We start from the raw sequence: 18,546 nt of genomic DNA, 5'->3' as shown, positions 1-18,546 counted from the left end.
CATTTTTTTCTCAGCGTAGTCGCACATAGATATCCTCCTATTGAAGAGGAGTCTCCTTTGTCGGTATGATCAAGAGAGTAGAATCATTCAAGTGTCCGGCAATCGCGGTGCAAAAATAAAGTAGAAAGTGCTCTCCGTTTCGTATTGCTCAGCCGATCCAAAAAGGTATTCTGAATCACGTGATGCTTCTGCTCGGATCAGGGTAATGTGCTCAGAGGGATGCATGGCTGCTAGGCCATGCATTTTATTTTCCATTGAATTATCCTTACCCATCTCTTATGCATCTTTTTGTTATTCTGCTGAAGGTTTATATTATTCACAGAATCCTTGAACCCATCTTTTTGGTAAAAATGTCCTTTTTCGGTTCACAGTTTGTCCGCCGCGAAGTGCTGTCGGCTTTTCCTGCGAAACACCGCCAAAAGCAGACAGTAGGGGGCGCCCATGCCGCGCCAGATGGCGCTGGTCAGAGCTTTAAGTTCAATGCTATTGATTTCGAAATTTTTCATATTTGAGGATCTGCATCTTGGGAGATCTATACTGTTGCAGTATTAACAGCTATGTATCTACAGACTGTTATTGCTATCTCTAGATATTTGTTGCCGTTCTATTCTACTTTAATCATACATAACTTTGCCATTAATCGTATTTGATGATTTGTTATTTATAACGCTTATTGGATGCCAACATTAATCGGGAAAGGGTGTCCGAGTCCCACCCACTGCTGGGTGCTGCTGGTGGGGTTCCTGCTGGTGTGTGCCTGCTGCTGGGTGCCTGCTGCATGCCTCTCTAATTGCACAGCATGAGTGATATTCGTGGGAATTGCATTCCCGTGCGGGGCTAATCAACTGGCGGCCACTGCCAAATGTCACGTCCCCGAAGATGCGGTGGATGCGGTGGCAGTGTTATTTATTTGAATGCCTTTAACGTTCAATAAATAATGGTGCCCATCGACGGGGCGGCGGCATGCATAATTTTCGCGATGATTGTGTTTTAATTAATGCCACGCTCAAAAATAAACAGCCAGAGAGGAGGAGATGCTGCTCTTCAGCGAGGACAAGGGGAGGAGGCGGGAAAGCCCCACAAAAGACTGGGGCAAAAATAGTTGCGAAAACGAGCGGCCATCAAACTAACTAGCGGCCATTGTTTGTCCATGGCAGCTACATTTACATACATACATGCCACTCCATCCTGCCCCGTTCCCCGTGCCCCATACCCCGTGCCCCATGCCACAAGGATGTGTGTTCGGGCGTGTGCCTTAGAACAATGGCCTCAAATTAAAAGCTGAAATCAATGGCAACTGTACACACGGCCATGGACTCCACTCCCCACTCCCCCACCCGCAGCCATCGTTCATCGCCTGCATTAAACATAATGCACGTAATTATTATCATTTTGCGGCAGCTTCTATATGCAGACTTACCTACACACAGCCCCACAGTCCCACAGCCGCACTCCCCACAGCCCCTCCTATCGGTCGAAACTGCCAATTTATCGTCGATTGTGAACTATTTATTAGCGCATAACTTTATAAATGAGCAGCAACAGCGGACACGAATTTCCAAATTGGGAGTCGATGTGTCGGATACACATACACATACATATACAGACACAGACACAGATAGAGATAGGAACAGGTATAGGGATAGGTATAGGTATAGGTATAGGTATAGGTATAGGTATAGGTATAGGTATAGGTATAGGTATAGGTATAGGTATAGGTATAGGTATAGGTATAGGTATAGGTATAGGTATAGGTATAGGTATAGGTATAGGTATAGGTATAGGTATGTACATACTCTCACATACAGCTGCGGTCAGAATAATAGCAGTACCGTTCAGAGGATGTCTCTTGCGGAAGGCAGCTCCGGACAGTAGCTGAATAATGTTTGTTCGAGTGTAAGATACGTGGAAGACTGTCCTTCAAGAGCAGAGATAAAGCATTGGCAGCAATGCCAAAGAGAACTTAAATTGGCAGCAAAGTTAATGAATAATAATGCTATTTATAAATCGATTGCACTGATTTCAGTTTCGATAAGCTCCATATCCCCCCTATTCATGTGGACAAACAAGCATAAGAGTGCACTCCACTGCAAATGCAGTAGATGGGAGCTCTTAATTCTCTTGTACTAAGAACAATATTGAGACGACAATTGACCATTCGAAGAGCACTATTATTCTACCCGGCACTGTTTACGGATGGACACATATGTATGAGCATGCAAATGTGTCGGGAGCCTTTCAATTGGTTTCACAAATATAATTTCGGCCAAGTTAAGTTTAATGGCAGGGTCCACTCCATTCAATGGGGACTCCGGGCGGGGGTTCGGGGGTCGCATCATTAGCCCGTGTGTGGGATGGTCGGCGGTGGACGGAGGAGTCGGGAATGTTGCGCTAATGATGATTTTCATAGATTTCTAATTTGCTGCTCAATTAGCGGCATTCAATTTGCATTCGACTAGCGTGACATTATACGGCGATACTTTGGCAATGACTGAAAATTTATTGATTGATTTATTAACTAATTGATAGATTCCCCTTGCATTTCAATGAGCTCCGCCACCGGAAGGTAAGCATTCTTTGATTGAACTGATGGGCTTGATGCATTAACTTCGATATCAGCTGTTGCCGGTCAGAGTAGTCCTTGACGTAGACGATTTCTCTTCGATTTGACTAACAAGCTAACGAAGTATTAATAGAGATAGTCTCATTAATTTGGTACTCGCTGAATGTAACTGTCTCTCTATGAATATATTTGAGAGCCTCGGATCAAGAGGCAAATGGAGTATGCTCCAAAATACTGATAGAGTACTCGGACGGCAGTAGATCTTTTGTTGGAACACTCATATCCGCTTCTAAGAAGTCTCCTAATCGCATTTCTTATAGCTGACTGGCAAACACATGAGCTTCGGATTTGGCAGTTCCTTCACCTTACCTTACCTTAGAGCTGGCTTCCCGTACCTTTGCAGCATTTATTTTGTTTGTTGTTTGTTAATTTTGTACTTATAAATATGTTTAGCCGGCAGAAAGCCAACAATATGCAGGTGGATATGTCGCTCCCACTGCCTTTTCCATTGGCTAACAAGTGCCGGCAAATGTACCGTGAAGAAACCATTTAGGATTAGTTTAATATGATACACAGACCACGGACAGGGCTTGAGATGGGATGGCATGGAATGGGACTGAGACTGGGAACGGGATCGGGATGAAAGTGGAGAGTGGGAGGCTGGGGAGACAACGCTACTGGAATAAGCAAACAGTGCTTAAAAGTGGCAGGGCAAGAACAGAATGTCCACTACTTATAGAGATAGGGAAAGAAGCCCCAAACATAACAGAAGCACAATAATATTAGCAGGCAAAGGAGGCGAAAAGTAACCATCCTTGAGCCGTCCACAAGGAGAGCGAAAAGCGGACAGCGGCAGCGACAGCAACAGCGACAGGAGACGAAGCAGGAGCAGGAGCAGGAGCGGAAGCAGGACTCTGGCAAAATATTGGTGAGATAAAGCCAAGCCAAAGCCAAGGAAACCCGAGGCACAGACCCAGGCACAGACCCAGGCACAGGCGGGACAATGGAAAAAAATGACAAATTTGCAAATGTTAAGACGGAAAGAAAACATCAACATAAGTTATAGGCTTAGTGCGTAATCGTTTTTCGCAAAGCGGCGCCAAAGCACTAGCCCACCCGAAGGACACTCGAGGAGTGGCAGAACCCGTGGCACCGTCGTACCGTGGTCTTCGAAGCAAAAAATGCCACCCGGACAGGACAGGAGCGGACCCCCCAAGAACCAGGGCAAGAACATGGAACGTCGGCCACAAAAGAAATTTGCGGTTAAGCTGAGGGTGGAAATGCATTAAACATTCAGAGATATGCGGATCAATGGGGTCACTGGAGGTACATACTCGCATACATACGCATATGTACTCTACATACATACATATATACTGTATGCATACAAAATTCATTCAAAAACTCAGGCCACAAGTACACAGACAGACAACCCATTTGATAGACGAGTACTCAGAGCGAATATGTCTCGTAGGCAAAGTTAAAAGAATCGAAATTTGTGTATTAATTCAATTTTCTTAGAAGGCTTCGAACTATATTTTTGGGAGAGAACACTTTCAGGTCGATCCCCAGTAGCTGTAGCTGTAGCTGTAGCGGAAAGCCATGGAGAATATCAAGAAGCGAACCAGCGAAATCCGCGTGGGAGGCTATAAGGTGATCCGCCAGATCGGCAGCGGATCCTTTGGGGATGTGTACCTCGGCCAGTACCTGTGGAGCGGCGAGAACGTAGCCATAAAGGTGGAGAGCACCTCGGTGGTCCATCCGCAGCTGAACTACGAGCGCCGCGTGTACCGGGCTCTGCGCCCCGCCGTGGGCCTGCCCCGCATTCGTTTCTACTGCAAGAAGCCGAAATACAACGCCATGGTGATGGATCTCCAGGGGCCATCGCTGGAGCGGCTGTTCCAGTTCTGCGAGCGGGCATTCACCATGAAGACGGTGCTGATGCTGGCCGAGCAGATGATCAGTCGCGTGGAGTACGTGCACAAGCAGGGGTTCGTGCACCGCGACATCAAGCCGGACAACTTCCTAATGGGCCTGAGCAGGGAGGCAAAGATAGTGTACCTCATTGACTTCGGGCTGGCCAAGAAGTACTTGGACACTACCACCGGGGTGCACATGCCCTACCGCGAGGAGCGCTCCCTCACCGGCACCGCGCGCTACGCCTCCATCCGAGCCCACGCAGGAGTGGAGCAGTCGCGACGCGACGACCTCGTGTCTGTCGGCTACGTCCTGATGTACTTCAACCGTGGCACCCTGCCCTGGCAGAACATCAAGGCCTCCACCAAACGCCAGAAGTTCGAGCGCATCCACGAGATGAAGCTCACCATAAGCGACGGCGTCCTCTGCGAGGGCTTTCCCTGCGAGTTCCCCATGTACCTGAACTACTGCCGCGGGCTGGGCTTCTACGACAAGCCCGACTATGCCATGCTCATCCGCACGTTCCGCATGCTGCGGCTGGGCCTCAACTACGCCGACAGCCGCATCTTCGACTGGGACATGCTTACCATGAGAAACTATAACCGCCAGCGCAACCCCGGTATCGGCAAGCGCGACTTTCCGATACCCAACGAGCCCGACGACGGCATGAGCGGGCTGCCCATCGTTAGGGATGAGAAGTGCAATCGCTGGGATCCACTATAACATACACAATATGCACTTGATGTCACTCTAAATTCGTTTAAGTTCAATATATATATATATATATATATAATTAATCTGTTGGTCTCCCAATCAAGTCCCAATTAGTCCCATGGGATCGCTGCCCTTGCCAAGGCCCCATTCATGTTTGTTACCTGCTATAAATTTCTTGAATCTCTGAAAAGCGTCCAGAATATACATAATCAATAAATTGTTACACCTATTTCACTCCCACCATTAATCCACCACTATAGCAGTAAGTAAGAATGAACGAACGAATGCCAGCTGTTAATATATTTGAAAGACCTGTCATACATTTTTGTACTACAATGAAATGCCAAGCACTTAATAGCCTTCATAATCAGCTCCATGTGGGGTGAACACTGCTGGATTCGATAAAATATCGAAGTGAAGTATATGGACTCGGATAGGGATTTCCCCCATACGATCCGGTTGCTCTTGGCAACTGTTGATTCCGATGGCCGAGACGAGAGAAACACAGAGATGGGATGCGGATACGGATGCGATAGAGAAGAAAGATTCAGATTGTAAAGATGCAAAATCAAAATCACAATCACATTTTTCCATAGTTGTACACACTGGGCAAACAGAAGGAGTGGGGACATGGCGGCCATGGCAACGCTCCAGTGGCAGCTAATAAAACTTGTCCAGTTTTTCCAATTTGAGAGTCGACAACGATGGCTATGGCCACCCCAAAGCCACTTCACCCCATGCCACACCCGCCCACTCAACAGATAAGGCGAACCAGAGTGGAAAGGGGGCGAGCCGGAGACCACCACCACCAGGAATAGCAGCAGCAGGACCCAGAGCAGAGCGCAACCAAAACTAGAACCATACCCGGACCCGGACCCAGACCCAGTCCCAGTCCCAGTCCCGGTCCCTGCAAATAGAGCAATTTAAATTGGAACGTGATTATGCAAACGTTTGCACAGCTTAACTCAAGTGCCGCTCCGTGCCGCTCGGCCAGTTGGCCAGTTGGTGGTGCTCACACATGGCTCTGGTTACCGGCGAGTGGAGCGGAGCCCTGACCGGTGGATCGGGTGCTCGTATACGATTGGCCGGGGAGGGGGAGGTGCCGGTGCCTGCTGTCCATGCATTACAAGTCTTAAATCAATTTTTAAGGCCATCTTGCGGCACCGCACAAAAATCCATCTAAGTGCACCATGTCTGGCTTAGGCGGTGACCACTTACATACATACATAGGTATTACATCGATATGCGTCATGTGGTACGAGTCATGTGTGCTGCTGCAAGATGCTCTGGGTTAGGGTCTGGGTCTGGGTCATCGTCACCTCCGCCGAGTGCTGCTATGACTGGGGCATCGAAAGGAGTCGGAAACACTGACAAGTGCAACCGACTAGTGAGTTATCATCGGTTATTTATGGCATCACCAAGGAGTAGTGAGAGCGAAATCTATACATATATTTATCGACTTAACGACAATCATAACTAGTTAAGCGACTGAACTTATTAAAAGATCATTGAGCCGACTTTGCTTAATCAATTGGATACTCGTTCGACTAGACGTACACATATATATAAAAAGTCGTACTTCAGTCAAAGATGGTAGAATGATAGACCAGAGCTACGTGGAGGTCGGGGTCACCAACTAGGGCTGATGGAACCAGTCGAACCATCTACGCAGTGCCCGCCAACGTTGGGCTAGACGCTCGAGGCCAAACATCACGAGCGCCAAGAAGAGAAGGAGGCAGTAGATGCGATAGGCTCCAACCATGATGTTGTTGGTGATGCGGGGCAGCAAGTTCCGGTTCCGGTCCCTGTCTTTGGCTGCCATGTCGGCGTAGCACAGTCGCAAGTACCGGCGCTCGATATGCGACACTACGCCGGAGCTGAGCAGCTGTTTGATCTTGCGGTCGAAGGCGTACTTTAAGAAGGACCGTTTGCGGAAGTAGACAACCAACTGGTCGAGGTATATCGGCTCTCGGATGAAGGTCAGCTGACTGCTATTGAGGTGCTTCTGGTTCCAGTAAGCGAGGTTGTTCAGCAGCGAGATGGTGACCAGGCGCTCGTCTGGCCGGGCACTCTGAATGTACTTGAAGCGGTATGAGAATGACTCCTGCAAGAGCCGTGTCATGTGGGCTGGATAGAAGTCGTGGTGGCTATGCGATATCATAGTGAAGTTCTGCTCGATCAGGCTGAGCAGGTCTTTCGGCAGGGGTCGTTGGTTGGGCAGACGTAGCACGTCGAAGAGCTTCGCCTGGTAGGCGCACCGCAGCACCAGGGTGAGCAGCAGCCAGCTGGCAAAGAGATACCGCAGGAAGCTGCTGCCGGGGACTCGCGGCACGGGCACCGGATTGCCCAGGCTCATCAGCAGAAGGTTCTCGAGCGCATGGTTCAACCGGACACGGGCGCTGAGGCACCAGGTGGCCAGCACGGCTACCAGCAGCATGCAGATGATCACTGCCCACACCTTACCACGGAAGGGCAGAGCCAAGTGACCGAATTTGGCCTGGAAGCGGTCCTCGCGAACCACTAGGACGAAGTAGCTCTGGTGGTATACCGTCGAGGCGGAGAACAGCCAGCGCCGTTTGTCCGAGCCACTCAGCCCCCCGATCGCAATGTCCACCTTGTGCGCAGCCAACTGAAAATGGTTTGGATGAATGTGTTCTTCTCCAAGGTTCTCAACTTACCTGCTCCAAGCAGCCGGAGACGTTCCCTCCGTCACGGAAAAGGGTAGTCTCGGTGGGCATGTAGAGGCGGATGCGGAAGTGGAGGGCATTGGCCAGGAGCTGGAGCAGCTCCCAGTCCATTCCCTTCAGATCCTCGCCAGATACCTCCCCCTTGCCGTATGTCGGCTGCGGGCTACGACGCCTGTACATAAAGTGCGGCGGTAGATGGTTGGCGCCGACCTTGAGGGGACATCCGTGCAAGTGAAGCTTCCGCACCGGATACATATCCGGCATGGCGGTCAGCGGTTGTGCGGTGGTGGGGTCGAAGCGGCCGATCTCTTGTACGGTGATGCCGGCCGTGCAGTTGGCCTTGAACAGGGTGTAGCCGTAGGTGACCACCTGGGCATCGGCGAGCTGGACGAGCACCGCCACGTTGATGACGAATATCCGAAGGGCGGCCAGAATTATTTCGGCTGCCACGCGCTTGACGGTCTCGGCGTGCTGTACCGAGGTGACAACCACCAGGAAAAAGAACTCTCGGTCGGTCAGTGTGTCGGGAAAGGTGAAGCGCTGCTGTCTGTGGAGGCATTCCCGCTTTAGTAGGGCTCACCACCACCACCTGGCCTCTGGCGAGAACGCCTCACTCACCTGAAGGCCTTCTCGTCGTTGACCACGAACAGAGTGTACTCCCAGGGAGTCTCGTCGGGAGTGCCCCTATACAGGAGCACACTTAGATCGGGGGAGCTGTGCCGCAGCACATGATCGATGACCTGCCTCTGGCGGTGTCGCAACCCCTCCGCACATCCTACGCACCCCTGCCGGATGACCAGCGTATTGATGCGCTTCGCGATGTACATCTGTACCAAGTAGACAGTGGCATTCGCCAGTCGGCGTGTGTCCAAGTCCTCCGGGCCATCGCCATCACCGACCACGGGTATCCGCATCGCGGCCTGTCCGTGTCGGTGCCCGTATAGCCCCCACAGCCACCAGCCGTAGACCATCCAAAGGGTAGCGAGGCGCATGACTGAATGGCAGGACGGACTTTGCTGCTGCAGAAATCATGTGGAGGACATCCACATCCACATCTATCAATTCATTTTTCCATCCATCCATCCGCACATGGCCGCGTGCTAATGTAATTGTTGATAGCACCGGACCGATACGAGCCGGGGACTTTGGCTAACTGACTCATTAATCGGAAAGGGCTCTCGAGGTGTTAATTAATTGCAGGTGGACGTATACAAGGTGCCCCAATGCATATCCGGATATCGATTCGCCAAATCCCAAACTCCACTTTTAGTGGTGGTCCATGACGATGACATGTATTTCATACAAATAGATCCAGATCAATTGGAGATACAGATACAAATGAAAACTTGTAAATGTACCTTGCACCTTAATTAGACCATATCTTCATATGCACTTAGAAAATGCAGTACATAATGATATATGCACCAAAATTATTATAAGTAAAGCCATATCGATACGAATCAATAATCTCGCGAATAACCCATCAATTGTTTCGGATGTCGGCACTGAAAATGACGAGTGAAGTGGAGCTTTTGGATTTGTAATCTACTCATCCATGCCTACAACCCAGTGCTAAACGTAAAGTTATCAAAAACCTCCCAAAGTAGATAGTTACATACAGACATCAATAGCTCGGTTGCTCAGCCATAATTAGTGTCTGGTAAGAACTTTGGGATAGTATTTCAGACAATTGCAGGAGCTTGAAACACCGGATTCTCTAAATGGATCAAATTTCTATATATTACTTTATAGGATTATATCTCGTGCTTAGGAAAGCTGCCTGGTCGGAAAATACTTCCGAGTATGTACTAGATCAGCCGCTGCTCAATCCACTCGACGGCCCAAGAGGAAATGGAAATTTACGACCAATTGTAAGGCTCTAAATTGAGTCAACGCTGGTCGGGTCTTTGGAGCTGCTCCCGCCCTCCTCTTTGAAGACAGTCAGTCGCTTCCATCAGTCATACCCCGGCCATGAGGCAAAGGCAATAAGCGCCACCCAGAGCGCACTTCTCGGTAATTTAAGGAGCATTGCCGGGGCCACGACTTGACCAGAATGTGGTGCTGCTGTTGCCAACGAAGAGGGGGTGGTGGTGGTGCAGATGAGTGGTTGGGTGGGTGGTCTTCGGTGTGGTGTGGAGTGGTGTGGCCTTTTAGGTTCACTTGATGTTATTTTACAAGGACACGCGCACAATTTATAATAACGTCGACTGGCCGGAGCTCCATCTCAGTCTTGGTCTTGGTCTCTTGCTCGGCTTTGGCTTGGCTTTGGCTTTGGCCACCAACAGATGCTTTTCTACTGCACGGGGAAAGCAAGAGGCGAAAAAGAAAAGAAAGTATACAGCTCCCCCCCACACAGATAGAGCCCTACGGTTCTATGTGTTTGAGGGTGTTTGCAAACGAGAAAAATGAAGCGAAACAATTCCAAGTAAGCAAACAAAACTGATGGAAGATAATCTACTTGAAGCATACTTTAAGGCGTATCTAATGGTCCTTTTAATGTTTAAACACGCTTTCGTCTCGCCCACAACTCCCTCCCCAGCTCCCTCTTGTTAGCCCTCTCAGCTTCTCCGCTCGCCTGCTCGCCTGCTAGCCTGCTTCGTGGCCAAACCAATGTCCCATGTTTATTTTATCCACATCATCAGCGCTCAAGTCGCCAGAACTCGAACTCTGGCACCCACAGCCGGGTCGGGGGCCAAGGTCTGGTTCTGCGGCTGCCTTGCTCTCCCAGTAGCCGGCCAATGTCACGTTCAGCCTCCTTCTCTCTCTCTCTCTCTCTATATATACGATAAATATATATATATAGAGATATATAAATGTACATATGTACTCGTATATATATGAGTGTGTGTATGTATGTGCCCTTTAGTTTGTCCGCTTCTTATGGCCTGTCGCCGGCTGCGGCTTCTCTTTTTTGTTTATTTTATCATCATAATTTCGCATTTCTGCTTTTATGAATTTTTAATTTGAACAGTGGGGGAAATCCAAAGTCTAATGGGTCATCGTATGGGTAGCCGGGGGAAGGAGCTCTTACAATGATTGAGGACAATTGATATCTTTGATTGGAGGGAATTAAATTGAGACACCCATAGAAAGAAGCCCTGAAATTTGAATATTAACACTTAGACCTACAAATGAATAGCAAGATATTTGGCCCCAAAGTGGAAATTGTGAAGAGAAACACAGTTTGACATTAATTTGAAAATATGCTATTTAAATGTATTTCACATCTAAATGAAATATATTTCATATTTAGAATAAACACATTTGTAATTTAAAGCAATAAATTTAGTTTTAAATCGATTATATTGTATTTATTTTATGCACACTTAACTTTAGATTACTCGTATTTACTCGCGTTTAGATTATGTTTTAATACATTTATGTGGGTAACGGTAGCCCCAGATCCAGGGGTGCACGGAAGGCGACCCGTAGCGGCCAACCGTACTAGGTGACGTTCTCAAATGCAGTTTTGCTCATCGGCTCACTCACTCGGAATTATCGCTTAATATGGCTCAAGGAAGGGAGGGGGAAGAAACATTGGACTGCGGAATTTCATCCCGAGAGCATCAAACATTTATATTCTCAAATGTCATTAAATACTTTAAGTACCAGCGGAGCGGGGTCCTTTCCTCGCGAGTACAATTAGCAGAGATCAAGAGAGCGATCCAGCGAGCGAAGTGTCGTATTATGTCGTCAGCAGTTGCCAAAGGCGTAATCAAACTGTTTAATTTTCGAATTGTAAAACTATTGTTACTTTTATATTACTCAAAAACACTCAAAAACCCACACATTACATTTATGTTTAAGTCGGAGTGAGTTCCATCCTGCACGCAAATCTTCTAATCTTTTTGAGACTTCTCGTACGAGTACTAGTTAATTGCAATGAGTTCAACTTAAATAAGGGCAACACTCTTTTTGTATTTTGCAGTTCATCATTCAAGAGGCAAATACAGTAAACATTTGGTTTGTGTAAAGATTAAAATATCCTTCCATGAAATGCTGTTCTTTTGGCTGTCCCAAGCCTTTCAATAAAGAATACATAGAATACTTTGAATACACATTATCTTGGCAGGAGTCTTGATCCTTTACGAAACCTCATTTACAGATGTAATTACGTATATAATGCATAAACTGGGTCTCTCTCTCTCCATACGGTATGTTCTGTGTGAATAGTCTGAAAGATTTCAAACCTACATATCTGTTGCTGCGGTATACAGCAGAATGGATGTTCCGCAAGGGGGTCTGAAGCCTTTGATTCTTGTCCCACGCAAATAGTTTCAAAATTAGTAAATTTCCAATTTTCCAAATGAACACTCGTATACGAGAGCGAGTACGAGTATCCCTTTAAAGTTGGGGTTAAGTAACCCCATGTGCCACTTCCATCTCAAAGGTTTCCCTTCCTGTCCCGCCTGCTCCTTTCTGTCTGTCTGTTATTCTGTCGTTGTGTCCGTGCGAATGGCTGCCTGTTTGTGTGTATTTGTGCGTATCGATTATCATGGCAGACGGCGACATCCGTAGACGCAGACGTGGATGGGATGCCGGTAGGGAGCTCAGAGATGGGGACGGGGGACGGATCAACTAGCCAGTAATAATGTCTTTCGCTGACATTTGACATTTTGGCTATATATCACTCACATTGCGACAACTGGCAACTTGGCATTCAAATATAGCCAGAGAGCATTCCCCAGGCCCGAGCCCAGGCCCAGGCCCAGAACCAGAACCAGACCCAGAACTCAGTCCAGTCCCAATCCCAGTCCCAAGACTAGGCCCAGCACCAGGACCACAAGGGCCATTCATGCTCAGATGTTTAAGAACAATAAATTTGTGGGCATTGGCTTCGCCTGTGCATGTGTCTCTCTGGGTCTCAGCACCTCCCTCTCCTTGTAGAAGATGTTCCAGAAATCCCCAATGATAAGAGAATTGGCAGTTTTGGAAATTTGGACATTTCTGGTTTCACCTTAAAAACTGTTGAGACGACGAAGAAAAGCAAAAGGTGGATAAGCCCGAGACTCAGTGGAAGACTGCAAAAACTTGGCAGATCTTCTGATACGCTTCCAAAGATTGAAGGCATACACATCCGGATGAGGCCAGGAGAATCAGGAGAATCTCCTCCGCAAATTCAGCAAAGCCTTTGCTTTCCATCCCATGTGGAAGCATCTTAGGATTTCGGCAAGAGCAAAGACAAGATCTGTGGAATACGTTTTGGGCTGCCTGTGGAGGGCTGTTGTTTTCGGGAACACCGGCTGCGTGTACCCTTCCCTTCTCCTCTGCAGAGAGAGGAAATGTTTGGCAGTCTTGTGCCTGCTGTAGACCCAATGACAAGAAGGAAGCGACATATTTGAACTGGAATGAAGCTGGAATGGGGCCGGATAGCGGTGGCTATTATCCCCATCAGTAGGAGCAGGAGTAGGAGCTGGAGGAGGAGGAGGAGGAGGAGGAGGAGGAGGAACTGTAGCAGTGCCAACGGTAGCTGGAGCATTTACATCATAACATGGCCGTCTGATGGATAGACAGATAACCAGCATTAGCATTAGTGGCCACGATGATGAGGATGATGATGCTGATGCTGATGCTGACGCTGACAACAACAGCCACGGCGGCTCCAAGGATGAGATGAAACGAGGCTCAGCCCTGACTCCGGAGCCAGGGCCTCTCCTGTCCATCAGTCTGCGCGTGTGGCTTGGTGGGCGTGGCACACGCTGATGTTGAAACATGCGGGTAAATTATCTTTTCATTTCCATCAACGTCCTCGTCGTCGTCCTCATCCCCGTGTATGGGCTCATCCTCGACATCGTCCTTCTCTGTCTGTCTGTCTGTCTGCCGGCTCATCGTTTGTCGTGCGCGTTGTCGTCGTGGCAATTGCCACTTCCATGTCGTAACGTTCACGTTCACGTCCACATCTGCATTGGCATTGGCCCACCATTGCCTCCATTCCAGTGAGGGCCAGGCGGGCGGCTGCAACATGGCATAACAGCATCCGGGGATTGAATCGGTCTCCGGCGCCGTTCGATTGTTTGGCTTCTCCATCTTTTTTCCGCCTATGCGAGCCAACGCATCGTGGGCGGCCAGGTGACCACGCCTACCCATTGCCAATGGCCCCGTCGTGACTTGAGTTGATTTTCACTAAGACCGTCTGTCCGCACCCGTTTCCATTGAATAGGCGAAGCGACTGACTCTAAAATTGAGCTCGCTTCCGTTAATTGTTCCATCAAATGAAACCAGTTGCAGGCACAGACGAGAGGCCTCCCTCCATAAGGAATTTAATCTTAACGAGATATCTTATACTCTGTAGTAGAAAATTGCAGATAACTTACAAGACTCTGAATGTCTCGTTGGTACTTTGCTCCGACTAAGATTTTATCAAAGTCAAAGCTCATGCTGGTCCCATCGACCGGTTGCAATATATTTAATTTTTGTCATTTCGCTGAGTTACCAATTTGTAGTTTACCAACAATAAATTTGAGCGGTGTATGCCCTATAGTATTTTTACTAGTGTTGCTTTTTTTGGGCCTAACGTGCCCCTGATGACTGGCGAAAAAATGATACGAGTATACAACAATTATCCCCAAGCAAAGCCTGCAACTGCAACAGAAACAGGGGGACAGGGGAAGAGGACAATTCTCTGGCAGTGCTTTGATGGCGCTGAAGTTGGACGAACAACAAACAGCAAAATATAAATGACTTTAATAGCTCATCAATGATTCAGGCGGAAATCCGGACTGTCCAAGTGCAGTCGGTTTATTGGATACCGGAAAGGCATTATGTTGCTCCTGCTGTTTCTCTCTCTCTATCTCTCTCTGTTGTCTCCCTCTCTCTCTCTGCCTCTGTCTCTGTCTCTGCCTCTATTTCTGTGTGTTACTGTCTCTCTTTATGGCTGTTGTCTATTTGTTTGATTGTGCTGACTGAAGGAGTAGTCTGTCTGGGTCTGGGCGGTGTCTGTGGATGAGGAGGGGGATAATGGATAGTGGATAGGGGGGAAGACACGGGCCTGTCTGTTTAGCTGCAATGATTTTCACGCTGCATCCGAAAAGTATGCAACAAAATTTGCATATTGTTTTCCCCCTGTACCGCCCCACAATGTCTGCAATTTGTCTGCCTTCTGCCTCTCTCTCTGTCAGAACCCCAACCCCCACCCATGGGCCATATGGAACACCCTTGGCATACATGTGTGTCTGTGTGTGTCTGTGTGAGTGTGTTTCAAGTCAATTCGATGGCTGCATCCCTGTTACACCTGTCTGCCTCTATGAGCAGGTGCTGATGCTGACGCTGGTGCAGGTGCATGTGTCTGTTGTTTCGTCATTATTATCGTCATTATAGATGGCACATGGGCGGTTTCCCATCCCCGCCATCATGCTCGTCTACGTACCTTTCTCAATGGCTGCCCAGTGGCCATGTGACAGTAGCCGCTTGGCTTTTGTCTCTCATTTATTATGCAAATCCGGGCCAGGAGTATCTGGCTGATTGTGTCAGGTTGCGAATTGCCCCTTCGCACGCGGCCAGAGAGTTCAGCACAGCCCAAAAATACGATATGACGTTGCCTTGACAGCATCAGCATCAACATACTCCCCATCCTGATCTTCGCTATGCGATGTATCGAGAAGTCGTGTTGCAATATTGACACGAAAACAATATCGCTTATCGCATATTAATGAAACGACTCAAATATTACAAATCAATGCAATCAAAAAATGTATACGACAATTTACACGAACTGGCCAAGGATAGACGACTGGAATACCCTTTTGGACCTGAAACTGGATCCCTAAGTATCGCAACAAATACTCGGCAGCTTTGAAATCATATAAAAAATAAAATACATTCCATTCGCCAACAGAATATCTTAGAAATTAATTATGATTACGAGTCTGCATAGATATTTATTCGATATTTCATTTTCGTTTTTTATTAATTACTGCTATCGACTGGAGACCAGAGCCACTCTTTGGCTTCTCCATACAAATGAATCACCTTCTGGCTTTCAGGTGCCCTTTGACCACGACACGCCCCGAAAATTAGCAGAGCGTAGGTCCCGAACGGAGGTTGAGCTGGAAAATAATAAAAAGTAAATATAAATATTATTTCGATTTTTATGCATGCCTCAATGTTAATCAATTACGTGCTTTAATTGAAATCGCCAAAGTCAATAGCGAAACTCGCCAAACCAATACAACAAAAATGTGAATGTATAAATATATAAACCGTAATACATATGAATATATGTACATATGTATGTATGTATGTGTAGGTACTATATATGATTTTTCCACTGGGGCAAGATCCCGCGGGGTCTCTTATTTTCCATCCACTGTCCGCCGGCTTCTGTTTGCCTACGAATTGCTTTTCAATTAACTCTAAGCCGTAAAAACATAATTGAAATGCGGCCGCATTCCCATTCCCCAACATTGCCTGCCATCCAACAATAAAACAGCGAAAAGTGCTCCCAAGGGAAGATTAATACTAAAAGTACTGCCGGTATCTGAGAGGAAAGAGCTCAAATGGAATGGAATGACTGAGCGGTTCTTGCTACCCAGGGTATACACAATACTACACATGTTTCAGTTTCAGGATTTAAGGAGCCGCGTTGAGGGAGTGCGCAAGGTAGCAGAGAGTTCTGGTAATCGTGGTAATCGAACCACAGTGAGAGACAAGATCATAGCGTGATGTTAGGGTAAATATATGTGAGACTGGGGAGAGTTCAGTGGGTGTACTGCTGGTATGGATGTGAAGGTAAATCCTGGCAGGTTCGGTGAGAAGTCAACACCTCCCTCCAACAGCACTCTGAGACCCTACTCTCTGCTTGACACTCTGCGAGTACCACTCCACCCCTGTTCCCGATGATACCTTAGCACCCTAGTGTCCCTCTGGACACCGCACTCGGACCCACTATGCGCATCCTTCTGGCCATTTTCCCCGAGTGGTACTACTGTCCCAGCCTTGCCATCGGCATCGGCGTGCTGCTCGAAGGAACTCGACGGAGCCGGGCCGCCAGGCGTCTGCGGCTGTAAATGAAGTTGTGTTTTAATTAAAATTCCAGACTTTATTTCTGTAATTATATTAACTCGCTGTTCGAATTGGTTTGCTCTGTTCGGGCATCGGTCTCAGTCTCAGTCTCGGTCTCGGTCTCAGCATCAGTCTCAGCCCCCACTTCGGCCTCGGATCGATCGATCTATGGGGGATAGACTAGGAGTGGGCATGGGACCAGGAGAGCACAGGGATAGGATAGGGCAGGGCAATAAGGAAAAGATAAAACCATTAACGGTAAAGTGGAGAAATGTGGAAAACGTGGCAAAGGCATGTGGCATGTACGCCCCTCTACTCGAACACCATCCCCTGTCCTGCATATCCTGCTGTGTCGTCATTGTCACTGGCATCGGCATCTTCGCCTGCTATGCGGGGGTCACCGTCACCCCGTTGGGTGCTTTCCTGTCCTGTCCTGTCCTTTCACACCAGCTTGTTATTCCTCCCAATCGCCTGGCCTTGTTCCTGCCGCTTTCCCCTGCCCTTTCCATCTTCCATTCGCCCGACTGCAAATGGTGTTAAAATTAATTTAATTGAATGTGAAATGAAATTTGTTTTGACGCACACCAGCACTAGCACCGAATACCAGCACCCAGACCCGCAGCCAGCATCACATCGACACCAACTCCAGCTACGAGTATAGCCACAGCCACAGCTACAGCTACAGCTACAGCTCCTGACCCGAAACTGGAACTGGAGCCACTACAATGGCTGCTTCTGCTTGCCCGGATTGATGTGGATTCCTTTTTGCTGCTGCTCTCATTGTTTTCCCATCGCACAATACAAATGGTCGCGTCGCCGCTGCATTCGGGACGACTGTGTGCGCCTCCGTGTGCACTCTGGGGCCCAGGAATGCCACAACGATGCCAAAGCGGTTGCTTTTCGAGCTGGGATGCAATCCGGCTCCTTCGACTTCTCCAATATCGCTTTTCCCAGAAATTACGAAAGAAAACTGATTGACCAGTTGAGTTTCTGGTATCGTTCGATGTGTAGGCCGCCGCGGCCGAATCGCATGTCTGTGTCGTACAGAAGTCAACCCCCCTTCTAGTGAATGCTCTCAGATCCACATCATAGAATAAGTTCAATAAGGATTTTTTGTTATAATAAAAATACAAGAGAAAAGTCGTTTGTCCGCGTACAGCAGCAGGAGCAACTGAAAACCAGGATGGACGGCTGATAGGATGATGCCTTTCCATAGGTTGCCAGGAAGCAAAAGGCTCGAATGAGTCTGAGGAGACCCCAGGAGAGCAGCCAAGAGAGACTGGAATATGTACAAAGAACAGAAGGACACGTGCGGATAAGGAAAAGGGATCAAAAGCTGCTTTTCGGTGGTTAATTCCCTCAGCTAGCTTCGATCTTCCATAAAGCATTCGGCTTAGAGTCGAGTATAAGTAGTATCCAAAGTCAACGCCTCCTACACGAAGGCGGCTCCTACTCAGAGCCGTGCGTTTGGCATGGCTGCTGGTTGCTGGCCTAATCCAAAACAGAAGCTACAAAAGCCGCAAAATTCGGCCAACGGATGCTGTCATGCTGCAATGTGTGTGTGTGTCGTATGCGTGAGTGTGTGTGTGTCGTATGCGTGTGCGGGCCGGCATGTATGCTTATGTGTGTGCGTTCACATCCATTTTGCGGCGGCATACGTTGCGT

The 18,546-nt window shown here is 48.1% G+C and overlaps 2 protein-coding genes across 2 annotated transcripts; one reads left to right on the top strand and one right to left on the bottom strand.

The window, feature by feature from the left end:
• The first annotated feature begins 4,113 nt into the window (after positions 1-4,113).
• LOC6596974 (casein kinase I) lies at positions 4,114-5,233 on the top strand. The gene has a single exon (XM_002022102.2). The coding sequence runs from the start codon at positions 4,166-4,168 to the stop codon at positions 5,201-5,203; it is 1,038 nt and encodes a 345-aa protein (XP_002022138.1). The 5' UTR covers positions 4,114-4,165; the 3' UTR covers positions 5,204-5,233.
• A 1,597-nt stretch (positions 5,234-6,830) lies between these two features.
• Positions 6,831-8,795, bottom strand: LOC6596975. The gene is made up of 3 exons (XM_002022103.2): positions 8,500-8,795; positions 7,873-8,428; positions 6,831-7,823 (listed from the first exon to the last, which is right to left on the bottom strand). The coding sequence occupies exons 1-3, from the start codon at positions 8,793-8,795 to the stop codon at positions 6,831-6,833; spliced, it is 1,845 nt and encodes a 614-aa protein (XP_002022139.2).
• Positions 8,796-18,546: the final 9,751 nt, after the last annotated feature.

This window comes from Drosophila persimilis, unplaced genomic scaffold (assembly GCF_003286085.1).
Source record: "Drosophila persimilis strain 14011-0111.01,24,50 unplaced genomic scaffold, DperRS2 tig00000431-arrow-pilon, whole genome shotgun sequence".
In the NCBI taxonomy this organism is placed as follows: Eukaryota; Metazoa; Arthropoda; class Insecta; order Diptera; family Drosophilidae; genus Drosophila; species Drosophila persimilis.
This window is presented reverse-complemented; position numbering and strand designations above follow the sequence as displayed.

Coding starts and splice junctions, on each gene's coding strand:
- LOC6596974 (XM_002022102.2), top strand. CDS start 4,166: ATGGAGAATATCAAGAAGCGAACCAGCGAAATCCGCGTGGGAGGCTAT.
- LOC6596975 (XM_002022103.2), bottom strand. CDS start 8,795: ATGCGGATACCCGTGGTCGGTGATGGCGATGGCCCGGAGGACTTGGAC. Junction 8,429..8,499: donor AACGACGAGAAGGCCTTCAG/GTGAGTGAGGCG, acceptor ATGCCTCCACAG/ACAGCAGCGCTTCACCTTTC. Junction 7,824..7,872: donor TCTCCGGCTGCTTGGAGCAG/GTAAGTTGAGAA, acceptor AACCATTTTCAG/TTGGCTGCGCACAAGGTGGA.